We start from the raw sequence: 17,805 nt of genomic DNA, 5'->3' as shown, positions 1-17,805 counted from the left end.
TTACTGCCTGCAGCAAATATTTCTATGGAAAGAGCCACCCACCAAGGACACGTGGAAGCACAGCTTTGTCCAAATGATTGCTCTGATCTGAGCTGTGCCTGTCTTTTGGCCACACGAGCCAACTGGAGCCAAGAGCCAAGGGGAAGGGACAGCCACCCAGGGCCCCAGAGCTCCAGGGCACTGCAGGAGGACTCAGCTCTGCAGGCTGAGCACGGACCCCATGCTCCAGGTGAACAGAATGCACCTGCCACAGAGGGAAGGGACATGCAGAGGGAGCACTGCTCCCCAGGCAGCACAGAGATGGCCCAGCCCTTGCTGTGGCAGCAGGGGAAGGTGCAGTCAGCTCTGGCTGCCAGGGAGAGTTCCTGCTCTCCCAAGCTGTGTCTCCCAGGGGAGGGAACAGCAGCTGGCTGGACTGTTTGTGACCCAAGCTCCCTATCAAACCTGTGAGCAATTGGTGCCCCAGCCAAAGCTTGGAGAGAGCCCTCCCCCTCTCCAGGAACATCTGGTGACACTGCAATGGGTGTTGCTACCACAGCACAGGCACGGGAGCTGCCCTGCCCCATGGACTCACCGGTGTTTGTCACACCAGAGCAGAGACACCCAGGGAGCCCCGCGGCCCTTGTGCTCTGGACTGGGCGTGCAGCTGTGCCCTGTGCAAAGCTGGGTCCTCATGGGCTTCTGGGCCTGGGCTCAGTATCGGAGCTGGCTGGCTGCGGAGGCAGCATCTCCTGCAACAGCTCTCAGGAGCAGAGAATGGCTGGCCTGGATGTGCGAGCCCCTTTTGTTGTTGCCCCTGTCCCAGGGCATCAGCGCAGGGAGCTGGGCCGGGGCAGGGGCCGCAGCCGTGCTGGGAGCCGGCAGCAGAGCACACACATCCACGCATTCCCCCAGCCCGGGCTGAGCTGCGGAGGCGCTCCCGAACCAGCCCCGGCCCCGGCCCCGGCTCCGCCGGCGGGAGGGCCGGCCTGGGGATGCTCCCTGGCGCCTCCCGGCCCGCCCCATCCTCTTCTCCCTCCCGTATCTCTGCACCGGCACAGCAGCGGCTGCAATGAGCCCGCACGGCCCCGGCTCCGCGGGCCCCGGTACCGGCACCGCCCGAGGGCGGGTAAGGCCCGGAGCCTCCCCTTCTCCCCGTCCCCCTGCCGCCCCGACCTCCGCGGCCGCCTCTCGGCGCCGCCGCCCCCCGTGCCCCTGCCCGTGCCCCTGTCCCGTCCCTGTCCCTGTCCTTGTTCCCATCCCTCTCCCGTGCCCGTTCTCCTCCTCTGCCCGCGCCGGGCCGGGGCCGCGGGACACCCGTTCCTGCAGCGAGGAAGAACGTGGTCTTGCTCCATAGAAAATAATTTATTGAAATCACAGCTATACACGGGCGGGCGCCAGCGGCAGCGAGGGCCCGGCCCGGCCCGGCCCGGCCCGGCCCGGCTCAGCCCGGCCCAGCGGGCGGCCAGGGCCCGAGGGCCAGGCGGCCGCACTCCCCGTGGCACGGACAGAAGGACACGCTGCCGTATGTACAGAGTTTACACGGAATAAATAAGGGACATGTACACAGGAGGGGGAGCGCCGCCGCCGCCCGCCCCAGGGTCCGGGAGCGCGGCCGGGCTCAGGGCCGGGCGCCCTGTTCGATCTGCTGGTGCTGGCTGCGCACGGCGAAGCGATTGACGTGCACCGGGATGGGCACCACGATCTTGGGGTTGCGGACGGGCTCTCCGGAGCGGTTGCTGACATTGCCAGCCTTGATGCGTTTCCACTTGGCGCGGCGGTTCTGGAACCAGATCTTCACCTGCACCTCGCTCAGCTTCAGGGCGTGCGCGATCTGCGAGCGCTCCGTCAGGCTCAGGTACTTCTTGCAGTGGAACTCCTTCTCCAGCTCCAGCAGCTGCTCGCTGGTGAAGGCCGTGCGGCGCCGGCGGCTCTTCCCGGCCCCGGAGCCCGGCGGGGGCTGCTCGGCGGCGGGGCCGCCCTTGCCCTTGCCCTTGGCTCCCAGCGCGGCGCCGGCGGCCGCCCCGTCCAGGAAGGGCTCCTCCTCGCTCTCGCCCGCCGAGCTCTCCTCCTCCCGCTCGCTGCACGGCGTCGCCGCCGACTTCACCTCCAGCTTCTCCTCGTCGGAGCTGTACGCCTTCCCATCTGCGGGGCACACAGCGTCAGTGCCCGCCGCACCCCGCATCCCGCCCGGGCCCCTCCGCTCCCAGAGCCCCCCAGCCGCGGGGGAAGCTCTCCCCGCTCCCCGGCGGGAGGCTGCAGCTCCTCCCGCTTCCTCGGAGCCCGTCACCACCGCGTCCCGCAGCCCCAGCCCCGGCCCCGGCCCCGCACCGGGTCCCGCTGCGGGCAGCGCCAGCCGCTCCCCTGGCGGGCCCCCTGTCCCTTGTCCCCGCAGCCCGCCCGGCTGCAAGGGGCAGCGCCGACAGAGCCACGCCGGGCTCTGACCCCCGCAGCAGCTGCCCCATCCCCATCCCCATCCCCATCCCCATCCCCGGCCCCATCCCCGGCCCAGCCGCAGCAGCACCACGATCTCGGTCTAGCGGAGAACATCACAACACTTCAGGGCTTGTCTGGATCTCTGCACAGGATAGAACGCCCATACCTCGTCTCTCAGCTCAGCCCTCCCCGTCTCTTCCCAGGGCACCAGGCCATCGATGCTGTTAGCCAGCCAAGAGCTGAAGTCCTGGAAACAGCATCCAGAGCCAGCTCCAGCCCAGCAAACCTCTCTGTAGGGCTCTACAGGATATGGGGGCCCCACTTCTGGCTCTCCCTCCCTAATCCAAGGAGGCACCACAGCAGACAGGGAACAAGGAAGGTGCTGAGGCAGCCAATGCTCAGGGCTCAGCTATGCCCAGCAGTGGGCAGAGGGGCAGGACAGAACCTGCCAACATCACCCAACAGACAGCACCTCACCTCTTCCCAGGCCAGCAGGCAGGAAGAATGCAGTGCTTGGATCATGGCAGACACCTCTGCTAAGATGCCTCTGAGGACATTGATAGGGCACTGAGGTATGAATCTCTTCCTTGCAAGCTTCCTGTGTCCCAAACTGCTGCCTGAAGGATGAAACAGCCATGGAGCAAGGGAGGACATGGTGGGAGACGGAGGAAAGAGGTTTGGAAGAGAGTCCCTTCCATAGCAGAAGGGCTCAAAGTGAGAAGATGCTCTCAGCCACAGACAGGGGTCATGAAGGGAGGACCCACAGCTATGCACAAGCAGGTGAAAAAGCTTTTCTGTCATGCTGAGACTAGAAGAGACCAGAAAATTCTTCAAGTCTGAGCCAAGAGCAGTAATCACGGCTGGAAGGAGCTGTCCTGAAGCACTGCTGCTCTATACAATCCAACATGCACAAGGAGAAGCAGCAGCTCTCCAAACTTCTAAACATGTCCAGGTACTGGCCCATGCAGCCAGGGCCCCTGGGCTGCTGCCACCTTACCTCACCTCAGGGGCAAAGGCAGAACGCCCTCAGAAGCCTGGCAGTGCAGGGTTTAAATAAACAAACAGTACAGGAGACTCCTCGAGCCCAGAAGACATTGCTGGTAGCCTGGTGACTGTGGAGCTCCCACAGCCCTTGTCAGTCCTGCAGCAAGCCTGCGGCTTCCTGAGACCAGGCTTTGGAGATCTGGAATCTTCTCCCTGCTCTTCCTGTTTCCTACAGTGGGAAAGAGCACCTTCATCTCTGTCCTGCTGCAGAGTATAGGGTCAGGGGTAGGGGAAGAGATTTCCCATGTGCACAGAGGGTAAAGACCCAGAGATTTCGTGCCTGTGGCGCTGAGGATCAGCAGCAGGTGGCAAGAGCACTTTGGCTGCTGTTGCACAACCTCATGCAAGCACTTTGCTGAAGAAAAGAAGAGCTGTCACTTCTGTGTACCAGCTCTCTCTGGTGGAGCTTGGGGCCTGGCAAGGTAAGAGAGCTCTGATGAGGAATTCAGTGTCTTCCCCAAGGGCTCTTTAGGTCCTGCCCTGGCACTGCAATTCCCCAGGGATGGAGGATGGCATCCCAGCAGCCACACCAGCAAACAGTGCTCGTAGGGCAGCTTGCTCCTGTCAGCCCAGGCTGTGCCCCAGGAGGCTGGAAAAGACTGAGCAACATGATGGTTTGCAAAGTGGGTGCTATCTCTGAATACTCTCTTCTGAACCAGACTCCAAATTTTAAATGGAGCACTCTCACATTTGTGTCTTATAAAATGGCTGGGTTTGCAGTAAGGAACTTGGAATTACTTGATAACATAATCTACATTGGATGTGTTCACAAAGAAAATTGGTATATTGGTCTGTTAGTCACCTACTATGCGACCAGCAAGGAAGGAATGAAGGCAGGGGATCCCACCCATGTGGGTTGGGTGTACTGAGACTTTCAAGGCCTTTGAACATGAAGTGAAACTGTCATGAAGCAAAGCATCATGATTGAAAAATCAACGAGAAGCAGTAAATGAAGAACAGGGTTGACCCGCTGGTTTGTTTTTCACAGAGTCACAGCTGTTCATTGATCTTGTCAAAGACATTGAAGAGAGTCCAAAGGGGGTCACAAAAATGTTCTGAGGGCTGGAGCACCTCTGCTGTGAGGCCAGGCTGAGAGAGTTGGGGTTGTTCTGTGTGGAGAAGAGAAAGCTCCAGGTAAACCTTACTGCAACCTTTCAGTTCTTAAGGAGGGCTTATAAGAAAGACAAAAAGAGACTTTAAAGTCTCTTGTGATAGAACAAGGGGGCGATTAAATGAGGTACAAGAAAGAATTATTCACAATGAGTGTGGTGAACAGTGGGTTGCCCAGATAAGTGGTGGATAGCACATCCCCAGCAACACTCAAAGCCTGCTCAGACAGGGCTCTGAGCAACCTGGTGTAGTTGAAGATGTCCTGGCCCATGGCAGGGGGCTTGGACTAAGTGGCCTTTAAAGGTCCTTGCCAACCCAAACCATTCTGTAACTCTATGATTATGGATGTGGAAAGCATGGTGAAGAGACTTGAGTGTCACAGGTGACAAAGCTGCCAGGGAAGCATCGGGAAGAGCAGGGTCAGGAATGGGTGTTGTGATGAGCCCTGTGTTGGTAAGGGAAACAGAAACTTCACCCTGTCCCTGACTGAATGTGCTGTCACTTCACCAAACCAGGGAAGAGTCTCAGACTTCTGCCCGAATCTCAGAGGAGATCTGAACAGCTCAGGAACAAAGCTGCTCTCACAAGAGGTGTGGAGAGCTAGGGATGTTAAGTACCCTTACACCAGGGGTCATACCTTTGTGGCAGCTGTGGAAATAAACCAGACTTCAAGCTTTGCTGCTTCTCACCACCAGATTCCCTGCCTGCCTCTCCCTGCTCAAGGAGGGTGGCAGTTGCTGGAAGCAAATTTCAAACCCAGTGGAAGCAGAGAGAAGTCCTAAAATAGTGCATTAATTCCTTTGGCAGATCCAGGATGCAAGTGATCCTGTGTCCACAGACACCTGCATCATGGAGATACCAACAGAGCCTAGGGACAGCAGCAGTCACTCCAGAGTATAAGTCACTGAATGTCAGCAAAACTGTCAAAAGGGAGCATTTATTTTTCACAAGGTTCTTCTACAGGTAAAAAAATCCGTGGAACATCTTGCCGTCTTGATGTGGCTGATGTCAAGGTTATCCCTCCTTTCTGGTGGACTCCAGGGGAGATTAGATAAGGCCACAGAAAACAAATTAGTCGAAGTTTACTAAATATACAGAAAGAACACTTGGCACAGGAAGTCCCTGATGTGCAGATGGCTGGATGTGAGGGAAGTATCATTTTAGAATTGACCACTAAACAGGTTGTGCTCTCTTGTCTTCCCTGAACAACTGCTTTTGGTCAGGGCCACAGACTGGATGCAAGAACAAACTGCATTATAGATAGTTTTTGATGACTCCTGTTGACATGAATAATTTTTCTATTCCTTAGTACTGGACAAAGCTCCCAATAACCCTCCTGAGTTTCCTCTAAGATGGCTGTTAAACACTGTCCATCTCCAGTTTTGTCTGGTACAGCCAGGAGAAGCAGTAGGTGAAGGAGAAGGCAGGCACATTTGGCCTGACAACTCCTCTTGGGCCTGGGCAAAGCAGCCCACAGAACTGGGTCCACATGGGCACATGCCTGTGCAGAAGGACAAGCACCCCTCATGGCTCCAGAGCAGAGCCCAGAGGCAGCAGGGGATGAACAGCTGGAGCAAGACAACTTCCCTTCCATCATACCGGCCAGTTGCAACAGGAAAAGCCTTAGAGGTAAGATTTCTTGGATTCAGAAGTGGCCACAGTCTGGGACAGTTCATCTGAGTCCCTTGGGAGGAGAGAACATATTGGGCTCAGTTATGGAGGAGCTGCAGAGGGAGATCAAGCACAATGCAGTTCATCTGCTCACAGATGGGAAAGGTGAGGCCGTATAGACCTGGTTTTGGCCAGGGCAGTGCTGCCCTGAGAAGACTTTCACAAAAATGTAAGATTGCATTGGGCTTTTGGCTCAGCACAGAGGCCAGGGAGCACCGGAGGAGCACCCAATGACCCACACAGGAAGGGGGAGGCAGAATGCCCCCATTGTCCTACCTGGGGTGAGAAGTCTAAGGGGTACCTGATGAGTGAAATGCTCTTCTGAGGGATGAATAAGGCACGGCAAGGAAGGCACCTGGGCTTACCCAGAAGAGACTGAAGAGAGGATGGAGAACAAACAGCCAAGCACTGCAAGAAGCACCAGAGATTCTCAGCACACATCCATGCCAAGAAGCCTGTGAGACAAAGGTGGATCCCGGGAGCGGCCAGGAGAGACAGCTCAGGAGAGGCCGCCCCAGAGAAGCAGCAGCTGGCTCGTCTGTGTCTTGCCGCAGGGACCCCTCACGGCCCGTGCTGCAGGACCCGGGGAGAAGAGCTGGGTGCTAGACCTGGCTGAGAAATACGGAGCAACAAGTCTCCGAGGCTGGTGCCGACGCTCTCGGGGAGCGGTCGCAGCGCACAAAGGCGAGGACCCCGACGGGAGCCGTTCCCGTCCGCACCGGGGGTCCCGGGAGGGGCGCTGCCGCCCGCCCGCCCGTCGGCCCGAGCCGGTGCCGAGCCGGCGGCCGGGACGGAGGAGAGCGGGGCTGCTCCGCCGTGGGCCCTGCGGGGCGGGCTCGGGGGAAACTTTGGAAAGCCGGTGGTCGCAGCACGGCGACGCCGGGAGGCACCGGCCCGGGCCGCCCCGCCACGCTGGGGACAGCGCAGCCCCCGCCGGAGCGAACGGGACCGGGACGGGGACCGGGACCAAGATCGGTGCGGGCGGGGAGAGCTGCGGGACGAGCCGCGGGACGGCCGCCGCCTCCGCCTCGCTCGCCCCGGGCCGAGTGCCAGGACCTCGGAGAGCTCCGTGCGGCTGGCTCGGCCGCTCTCCCGCCGCTCCCGCCCCGCGGCCCGGCCGAGGCAGGCGAAGTTTGACTCCAACCCGGGAACGCTGCGGACCGGGAGCTCGGTGCTCCGAGCCGGGCCGGGAGCGCAGCCGAGGGCAGGTCCCGCTGGCTGCCCCGCCGTCCTGCCCGCCGCGCCCCGGTCCCAGCACTCGGCTCCGGTGCCGCCGGGACGGCGGAGAGGAGCGGGCAGCTCTCCCCGGGCTGCGGGTGATGCGGGGCGGCCGCTCCCCGCTGGGCAGGACGGGCCCGCGCCGCTCTTACCTGCCAGGCCAGGGAAGGGGTCCGGGAAGTGCAGCGGCGGCTCGGGCGGGCCCTTGTCGCGGCCCGGGGGCAGCTCCTCCGCCTCCAGCCCGTCGGCGCCGCGCCGGCAGCCGGTGTCGGGGGCGGCGCGCGGCGGGGGCAGCTCCTGCGGGGGGTAGAAGCCGTCGGGGGGCTCGGAGAAACTGGGCAGGGCGGTGGTGAGCGCCACCATGGAGGGCACGGCCTGGCCCAGGCTGGCGCAGAAGGTGTTGGTGAGGCGGCCAGCGAAGGAGGCGAGCGGGGCCAGCGGCGGAAGCCCCGACTGCAGCGGGGCGTGGGACAGCGCTTGCGGGAGCACCAGCGGCCGGTACGGCATGAACATGGGGTACCCGGTGTAGAGCAGGTGCCCGGAGCGCGGCGGCGGCGTCCCGATGAGCGAGTCGATGGAGAAGGCGGTCCCCTGGCCGCCGGGTCTCTGCATGGCGAGCGGGCGCCTCCGGCTCAGCCGGCACCAACTTTCCGGCGAGCTCGGGCCGCCGCCAACTCGCCGCGATCCCGCCCCCGCCGGGCCCCGCCGCCGCCGCCGCCGCGGCCCCGGCCCCGGCCCCGGCCCGCGCCCTCCGGCTCCCGTGGGCTCCGGCGCCCGGCGAGAGCTGCCGCCCGCCCGCCCGCTCGCTGTCTCGGCGCGGCGGAGTGGAGGCGCGCTCGGAGCCGCCCGCCCGCCCCGCCGCGGGGGGGCCGGGCCGGGCCGCCGAGGGGAGGGGAGGGGAGGAGGGGAGGGGAGGCGGGCGGGGGTGTCGCCCTCTGCTCTCATCCATCTTCTGCACATCACGGTCGAGTTCCTCCTTCAGCGCCCGCTCCGGCGGGGCAAGGCGCCCCGCTCCCCCGGCGCGGCCGGCCCCTGGGAAGGCACCTCCCCCTCCCGCCTCATCAGCTGTTATTAATGGTGATTGATGATTAGCAATTACGGGGCCAGGACAAGGGTGCTTTTGTGGGGACGGGACGGGGCCGCGCTCTCCGCACAGCCCTCTCCGGGCCCACGGACGGGGCGAACCGGCTCCGCTCCGCCGGCACCACCGGGGCTCCCGCAACCGGGCCCGAGCGGGCCCTCCAGGCAGCTCCGGATGGCCGAGCCCGCGGGGAGTGGTCCGGGGACGGCAGCGAAGGGCGGGCTCCAGCGCCCCGACGGACCGGCCCTGGCCAGGCGCCGGCAGCCCCGTGCCGTGCCGTGCCGTGCCGTGCCGTGCCGTGCCCGCAGACCGCCCGAACGGGGCGCGGGGAGACCAACCCCGGGGCAGGGTCGGGATGTGCGCCTTTCTCGGCCCTGGAGCGCTGTCGGCTCGGAGCGGGGTCTCGGTGAGAGCGGGGCCGCCCGCAGCCGCACTGGGGTCAGGGTGGGATGGGGGGTGTCTGCAATGCCCCCTCTCGCCGCTCCCCCGCGGCCCCGGCACCGCTCGCCCCCGCACTCCGCGTGTCGGACTCGTCCCCCGGTGGCGGCCCCGGCGCGCATCGCTCCATCTGCAGAGCAGGCGGGAGCCGTGCGAGCCGAAAGCTCCCGAGCCGCGGCTCCGCCGTGCTCGCTGTGTCCGGAGGAACAGCGCCTGCCCCTTGCGGGGAGTCCCCACGCTAAAACACAGGACTTTCTGCCCCCAGCTTGGCATTCGGGTTGTCCCGTCTATAGAGAGCTGCTCACCAGACCTGCAGGAGGCAAACTGAAGCCCGGCTTCACAAGAGGATCAGGATTTTTAAAGTGCTTGGGAGCCAAGAAATGCAAGCTGAGGTCATATCTATGCTCACTCCAGCTGCAGTTTCAGTGGCACAGTGACACTCCAGACCTCTAGCTCTCACCTATGGGTATTCCTCTTCCCAAGTGCCCTGTGTGTTCCTGCCTGCATTTCCCCTTTGACCAGGGATGCAGCACCCCTGGCTGCTTAGCTACCCAGGCTCCTGGTGGCATCGATATCTGTGTAAACACATGGATTTCTCTACCATCACCTTCTGCTTTGTCCCTGAGGATGTCTGGAACACCACTTGGAAGTGTGTGTTTTCTGTGGGACATGACAGCCCAGCCATGGAGTTGGACACTTGGACCCTGTGTGGAACATTTAAGTGAGGCAAAATGGGCCCACTGTGCTCAAAGTGGGGTACTCAGCCTTCCTCCACTAAACAGGCACAATCTGAATCCCCAGAGCCCAGATATGACATCACACAGCCTCCTCTTTTTTTCTTGTCTTTTGTGCCTTTTTCTGTGGCACATCCCTGTGGTCCCAAAGATTCATCCTTCCACAGCAAGAAAAGCCCTGCTCCAAGTCAGGGAAATGGGTGTGGAGAAGTCAATGGTAAAACAATCATCCAGGCTCAGATATTGAATAATAAAACTGCGGCCTGGCACAGAGGATCCCTGTCACCTCTCTGATGCAGACACCTCCTGCCCTTAGATTGCTGGGAGAGTGAGAGATGCTCATCTTTGCGGGTCATTAACTGGCCCAGGATTAGGGCCCAGATTCCATGGTGGGAAGGAATATGGCAGTGACAAGAATTTGGGTGAATCCCACCACAGAGACCAGTTGTGACACAAAAAGGGACATGTCTCCAGGTCTGTGACACCATAAGGGATGTGGCTCCAGGTCTGTGACACAATAAGGGAAATGGCTCCAGGTCTGTGACACAATAAAGGACATGGCTCCAGGTCTGTGACACAAAAAGGGACATGGCTCCAGGTCTATGACACAATAAGGGAAATGGCTCCAGGTCTGTGACACAAAAAGGGACATGGCTCCAGGTCTATGACACAATAAGGGAAATGGCTCCAGGTCTGTGACACAAAAAGGGACATGGCCCAGGTCTGTGACACAATGAGGGACATGGCTCCAGGTCTGTGACACAATGAGGGACGTGGCTCCAGATCTTCTGGTCAGCATCCAGGTGCTGTCTGTGCTTGCCCCAGCTCCCCTGCCTCATCCACCAGATGTCTGTGGTAAAGGAACCTTCAGGTTGGAGTTAACTTCAGTGCACATAGCTTGGGTCCCTTCCCTGCCATGAGAGCACCTCAGACCATGGAGAAAGTGAAAGCATAGCCCTGTGTTACTGGATCTCGAGGCTGCACTCCAAAGGGCCCAGATCAGGCTGTGCAAGCAGCTTTCTGACCCCTGAGCAAATACAATTTGATCACTTGTTCGATGAATCTTTTCTGTGTAACCAACCCACACCTCACAGCTGCAGACAGGTTAGCAAGGTGTTAGAGAGCAGCAGGAAGCTGCTGTCTTCAGTGACCTTGCTGGAGACCTGAGGGAGCTGGGGCTGGGCTGTGTCTCCCAGGGGAGGGAGGATGGCAGCCCGTGCCCGCTGCAGCAGGTCCTGTCTGGGGACCACAGTGCAGGCTCAGTTCTGCCCTCTGCACAGCAGGACCCTGCGCCCTGCCAGTCCCTACTGCTGTCTCCAAGATTAAGGTTCTGCTTACCTGGTCATACACTCGCATTCCTGCTTCTCTCTTCAAACACTGAGCCTGTTCCATGCTAGGAGCAGCAAGGAAAGGCTGCTTCCAGAGGGGGGGAAGCCAGGCAGGAAGGGCTGTAGCAAGGCAGGGGTTTCAGTGACCAGGGTGCATTCCCAAGGACCTGAGGAAGGTGAGCAGAGCAGACCTGATGACAGATGGCTTCATCCTATGAGCTGGCCCTGACCCTGGAGAGTCAAACCTGCCCCAAGGAAGGGGGGATGTACTCAGGGTCCCAGCAATTTACTCCGCTTTGGTTTACTTTGTCTCATGAGACTTTGTAGTAGAGGTAGAAACTCATGTGGAAATTGTGAAGCAAAGATTCAGAGAAGGATATGTTGAAGGACTACAGAAAAAAAAGGTTGTAAGAATAATAAAGCAAAGATGTACTGCTATACTCTCATGTGTACATCAAATGGGACAGAGCTCCCTCACCCACCATCCTCACAGGGTGAGCCAGCTTGGAATGAGGGTCCAGGCTGCACGTCCACCCACTGGGCTTCCATGGCTTTCCCAATTTCAGCTGTGTGACCTATGTTGAATCTCCCACAGCTTCTTGCTGCCTAGTGAAATGCAGTTTCCATGGCTTCCACTTGAGGCTCAGACCTCCGCTGCTCAGAGGCTTCCTGGGCATCTTTCCCTCTCCACACACCTCTGCAGAAAGCCCCTTGATTTCAGTTTAAAGGGCATCATCCCTCCCTCTCAAGGAACCAGTGCATTTCCTTCATGTGCCTGAAGCAGACTGTCCAACACGCCAGGTACAGCAGAAATATTAATTGTATGTGCAGTTTGTAGAGCCCCATGTCTCATTGCACTCTCAGCTGTTGATGGAGGTCTCTCAGGACCTTGATAGGTACATCACCAGACACTGAGTTTAAAAAGTCTCAGGAGGAGACCTGCTCTCTCCTGTTTTGGGGTCACTGTGCCATGGCTTGTGTTTTTCAGTCTCAGCAGGTGATCCTGAGTCTCACCAAGCTGGGCCCTGAGTGCTGAATTCAAGTCCAGTCTGTGCAAGCAGCACCTTTAGCAATCACAGGCCAGCCTGGCCCATCTCCCCATCCTCAGTCTGCCTTTGCTTACCACCTCTCCTCTCTGTTTTCTGCATTAGAACTGCTCAAGCTTCTTCCTCCTCCTCCTCATTCCTTGCTGCAGACCTGTGAACATGGACAAGTCTGTTTGCCTGCTTTTCTGGAGTCAGCAGGAAAGCCTGGGCAGTGTCCTGCTCAACACTTGGCATGTGGGACAGTGTCTGTAGTGAAGATGGTGCATGACCTGTCTGATCAGCACAGAGGATCCCAGGAGAAAGCCTTCAGCCTTTAAAAATGTCCTTGCTCAGAACCTGCACAGTGATCCTCAGAGGCTGATCATTAAGGAAAATTTGATCCCCTGCTATTTGGCAGGAAAAGAACCACCCAGGCCATCTCTCCCCTCTGAGGCGGAGAGTCTGGAGTGCGTTCCTGATGCACCAGCTGTTGGCCAAAACAGGCCAATTAATTTTTGCTGTATCCGTAATGGGTAAAATTCTGAGTTACACAGCACAGCAACCACAACTGCAACAGTTAAAGCGTAATGACAGACTGGGAAATGAAAGCAGGTCTTCCTAATGGAAACTGCTATGCAGTCTTAACTTTATGCTTCTACCTGCTCCACTTACTATCTCTGCACGGAATCTAGCACAACAGGACTAAATCTAGTCACAGCCTCTAGGCATTCCTGCAAAATAGCTGCTAAACATATTAAAAGCAAGGGTAACATAAAATTATTTACTCCAATTTGGGAAGTCTAGAGAGCAGGCTGTCTGTGGCCATGGTGCTCTTTGACCGAGGCTGGGCTCCCTCCAGGCACAGATCCTGCTACTGGGGGTGCCCTTGGCATGGTCCCTCAGGCTCTGCAGCCCACACTGCCCGAGGTGGGCAACAGCTCCTGGGCCAGGGGCACCCAGGAGGTCCCAGCTGGCTTGTACATGGTCCCTCAGGCTCCTCCTGACTGCAGAGCTGCCCCTCGTACTTCTGTCTTCAGCTTCTGGCAGTGAAACCTGTCTGTGTGCTCCTGCCTGGGGAAGGTACCTCAGAGCTACACCTGCAGGGCCATGGCTGGAGCAATGAGAGTCCAGGATCCTCAGTAACAATACCAAGAGCATCCCCAGGTGCGTGGATTTGCTGCTGACAAGATCTCGGACCAGAATTTTTTGTTTCTGTAGTCCTGGACAAGGTTCACATATTCCTTTCACATATTTCTTTGAGAATTGTTCTGCTTAGGAGAGCCAGGCCCTCCCTTACTCCTACTCAGTGTTTGGATCCTGCTCAGGGAGAGCGATGTTAAACAATTCTTTAGATAATTTATGGGGCTTCTAAGGCACAGGGCTGGTACCTCTTGCATGTTTGGCCCTGAAGCAGCTCTCTCCACGTGCACTGCTCTGCCCCAGCAGTTATGTGAGCATGGCACTCCAGAGCTGTTCATTCAGGAGACATCCATCATCTGCAGGTCGCCATACAGACATACATCTCATGGCTCTGTGAGAGCCTATAAGCAAAGCTGGTGTTCTCAGAGTGCAGGATGCAGGATTCAGAACAAAATGGGTTATGCAACACCATGCAGAACACAGGCTGGCACATGAACATCGTTTCTGCAGCTGGGAGCAGAGCCCAGTCAAAGGCACCTCTGAGAGCAGCCTGCCTCCATCGCCTTCATGCCCTCCCCTCAGGTATTTATTTATCCACACTGATGAGATCCCCTGGTGCCTTCCCTTCTCCAGGCTGAATGTTCCAGCTCCCTCAGCCTTTCCTCACAGGAGAGGTGCTCAGGTAATTTCTCCATGTTAAGATATTGGTATTTTGTCACTGCTCAGGTTTTCTCCTTGAGGTGGCTTTTGTTGTCTTCTGACCATTCTTGCTGTCTTCTGCTATTACTGCAAAGTTTATACCAAACCAGATTTTGTTGAAACCTTTGCTGGGGATTCTTTTAGTGACCTGAAGCACCCAGCCCTGGTAAGCAGCTGCAGGTGACTCTGCTGAGGTGGGGAATGAGCCAGAGAATGGAGGGGGGTGACGGCCAGAGAGCACCAGCGTGCAAAAGGGGTCTGCTCCCCTGGGGTTCACCTGTGCAGCATGGCATCTCAGGAGATCAGCATCTGCTGCAGCACCCCTGCATGGAAACAGAGGTGCAGGAAGTATTTGGAGCCTGGTTCCTCACAAAGAAAGAGCAGAAGCCCTCGGCAGTGGGAGAGCTGCTGTCGGGACAAGCAAGGCCCCAGCAGGAGCCCAGCCAGGCTCAGCTCAGGGGGGCTGTGCTGCCGGGGGGCACAGCTTGGGATGGGCACTGAGGCTCCTCCTGCCCAACTCAGGGCACTTTGCAGTGTCTCCTCAGGGGGATCACAGCCAGGGCAGCCCCCGAGGTGCTCCTGTGCTGGGGAAGGGATGGGGTTTGCCTTTGTGGGTCACACCCAGCCCTGGGGTCCTTCAGAACTCTGAGCAATGTCCATCCCACTCAAGTGAAACATGCTCGGTGCTGCCAAACAGCTGAGATGTCAAAGATAAAGCTTGTGAGAGAAGTCGTGTAAAATCAAATATTTAAATAACTTAATAAAAGCAGCATCCCTATTTATTTCAGACTGTCTTTCTCAGAAACCACTGCAGCCAGCACATTCAGAGCAAGGAATCTGATAGAACCAGTACAGACCAGTGGGGTCGAAATGAAGGAAACTGAGGTTAAGTCAGAGCTGTCAATGAGGTGTGAGTGGAGTTAGCAGTGCTGGGAAGGGAAACTGGAACTTATTGTTCTGGGGCCAAACCCAGTCCCAGTGGTGACAGCAGCTTGTGGCAGCCCAGTGAAGGTTCAGAGATCTGTAATTAATCGGCCTGATCTCTTTGGGACTGGGCTGAGCTCCATGCAGATGAACCCTGGTCTGGGCTAGGGCAGATCCCCGTGTGATTTAAAAACAACCCCTGAGAAAAGAAATCAACATCCACCATGATAACCTGTTCTAAGATTCAGTTAACTAGAAGATTAATTGCCCTTGCTATTAAAATTGTGTCATTTCTAATATGTGTTTGCCCAGCTTCAGCCCCTGTATCTGGTTTTACCTCCAAGTGCCCCTAGGAAGGCCTGACAGTGCTGAATGAGCCCTCAGGGAGGCTGAGCAAGAGGGCACAGTGGGGTCCACAGTGGGTGTCAGGGGACAATGAAGGGGTCCCTGGTGCTCTTTGGGGGGTGGCTCTCAGCCCCTCCTGCCCTGTGACCCCTGTGATGGAGCACAGGCACCCACAGCTGCACATGGGCCTGAGGAGCAGCCCTGGTGTGTCCAACCCCCTCAGCTGCACAGCTCCCTCTGCAGCAGCCCCTGCAGCAGCCCCTGCACCCCATCTCCCTGCACCCCATCTCCCTGCACCCCATCTCCCTGCAGCCCATCTCCCTGCAGCCCATCTCCCTGCAGCCCCTGCACCCCATCTCCCTGCACCCCATCTCCCTGCAGCCCCTGCACCCCATCTCCTTGCACCCCATCTCCCTGCACTCCATCTCCCTGCAGCCCATCTCCTTGCACCCCATCTCCCTGCAGCCCATCTCCCTGCACCCCATCTCCTTGCACCCCATCTCCCTGCAGCCCATCTTCCTGCACCCCATCTCCCTGCACCCCATCTCCCTGCAGCCCCTGCAGCCCATCTCCCCGCACCCCATCTCCCTGCAGCCCATCTCCCTGCAGCCCATCTCCCTCTCCTGGTGCCTTGCTTGGAACCCTCCTCTCTCTCAGCCTCTCTGAAATCCCCACCCTTGAGCTGTGTGCCCCTGAGCAGAGAAGCAGAGACCTGCAGGCACTGGGCACCTGCCCCAGGTGTCTGTGTGCAGCTCACATTCTGCATAATGAAATCCAGTAACTCAGTAAATATTTCTGCTCTGCATTTGAAACAACTATGTGCAGTATTCATATTTTACAGTGGTAATGAAATACTTTCTATTCCATCAGTAATTAAGGAAGATGCTAAACTGTGTAAGTAACAATTTTTATAATGTGCAGAAGAAGAGCTTACATCCAAGAGTATTTAATTGGCTAATGAGTTCACTGAACCATTTATTTTTTTCTTTATAACAAATCATGGCACACTGGGGAACTTAAGATTACTAGGGGGAAAAATACCAATGTCTTGTCAGTATTTAAATGTGTTCACATGGATATCCGAGAAACTACAAAGCAGTTAGTTCAACATACCTCCCAAGCAATCACAGACAAGCATTCAAAGGATGTCCTGGGTAAGTCAGTAAAAACTAGAACCCAATTTAATGTAATTTGAAAGAGGTGCTTTCAAATTATTTTACGTAACTTTTTTTATAAGTGTACAAGTTTGATAGAGCTAATGAGACAGATGGGGCATGCTTAGAAATCTGTAAGTCATCTGACTAAGTTCTGCATGGCATTCCAATAAGAAAAATTAGCTGTATGCTGCAGTTAGTGTCCTCAGTATGAACAGATCCAAAAGAACTGGGTGGCTGAGGAGACTTATCTTACACAGCCTTTGGACAGGTGTCTCTCTAGCTCTATTCTCTGCACATACCAGTGCTGTGTGCTATTAGCAATCAGGGAGAAATAAAAAACAATTGCTGATAAAATTATTGGAATGGATAAAAGTGAATTGTTGGGATGGTAAAAGTAAGAGGTGCACTTGCTCAAGAGAACCTGATCTGGGTTGCTGCAAACACCAGGCTGAGGAACAGCCTGGTTGGTTGCATTGCAGTGTAAGGTGCAATATGTACATGAGGAATGGGGCTTCACTGTAATTCAGGGACAGCATCATGGGTGTAACAGGTCTGACAACATCAGAAGCTGCAACATCTGCCATGGAGCACACACTGGCTGCAGGGCATCTCTGCCCAGGCCTCCTCCTGGGCTGTGAAATGGGCAAATCCCATCAAATACGGGCAAATCCCATCAAATACAGACCCAGGGCTCCTGAGCATTTGTGTGATCCCAAGTGCCCAGCAGAACAGCCCCCACACAAACGCTGTGCACAGCTGTCCTCCCTCCATCTCAGGGGATGCACTGCAACAAGGAAAGCCCAGGGAACCCCTGTGTGTGGAGTCAGGGCTGGGTGACAGCTTCCACACAGGAACAGCACAGCTGAACACAATTCCAGCCCAAATAAGGGGAGAAATAGCACAGATCTGTGTAGTTTTAAGTTGTATGATGAAGAGAAACAGAAAATTGTTGCCCATACATTCTTACATGGCATCAAATGAAACATAACAGTGACAGCAGAAAGATAAAGAGAGGGAGGTGATCAATGCACTGTGCAATTCTTCTCTCCTCCCATAAGGACATCAGAATGATCAAATAGGCACAGCTCCAAAAAGTGATTGGTCAAATCTGTGGCAGAAAAAAAAAAAATCTCTCCACAGCCAAAAAATACAAAGATGCTTTTTTGACTCAAAACTACCTAAGAAGCAGGTTACAACTCAGGGTGGGTACAGACATGCTGGGAAAGAGCTTTTCTCTGCTTGCTTTGCCTGTAAGTACCTCACTGTTAACCTCCATGATGGCCTCTCATGCTCTTCACTGAGGAACAGGAAAAATTGAGTGAGAGTCAAGCAGGTGCTTGAGGCTGGGCAGCCTGCAGAGTGTGCTGGTTGTCTGTCAGAAGGGACACCAGGGATGGGCAGGGCTTTGGCTGCACAGGGAGGCTCAAAGCAGGACCCAGTGGCTGCAGCTGGGATGGAAACTGCTGTCTGGAGCTG

The 17,805-nt window shown here is 57.1% G+C and overlaps 1 protein-coding gene across 1 annotated transcript; it reads right to left on the bottom strand.

The window, feature by feature from the left end:
• Window positions 1-1,339: 1,339 nt before the first annotated feature.
• Window positions 1,340-8,407, bottom strand: GBX1 (gastrulation brain homeobox 1). Its single transcript, XM_054644534.2, is given in 3 exon segments — window positions 1,340-2,124; window positions 7,611-8,353; window positions 8,355-8,407. Coding segments are annotated over 3 exon segments (1,320 nt in total). The 3' UTR covers window positions 1,340-1,600.
• Between the last annotated feature and the right edge of the window lie 9,398 nt (window positions 8,408-17,805).

This window comes from Agelaius phoeniceus, chromosome 1, assembly GCF_051311805.1.
Source record: "Agelaius phoeniceus isolate bAgePho1 chromosome 1, bAgePho1.hap1, whole genome shotgun sequence".
Taxonomy (NCBI): Eukaryota; Metazoa; Chordata; class Aves; order Passeriformes; family Icteridae; genus Agelaius; species Agelaius phoeniceus.
This window is presented reverse-complemented; position numbering and strand designations above follow the sequence as displayed.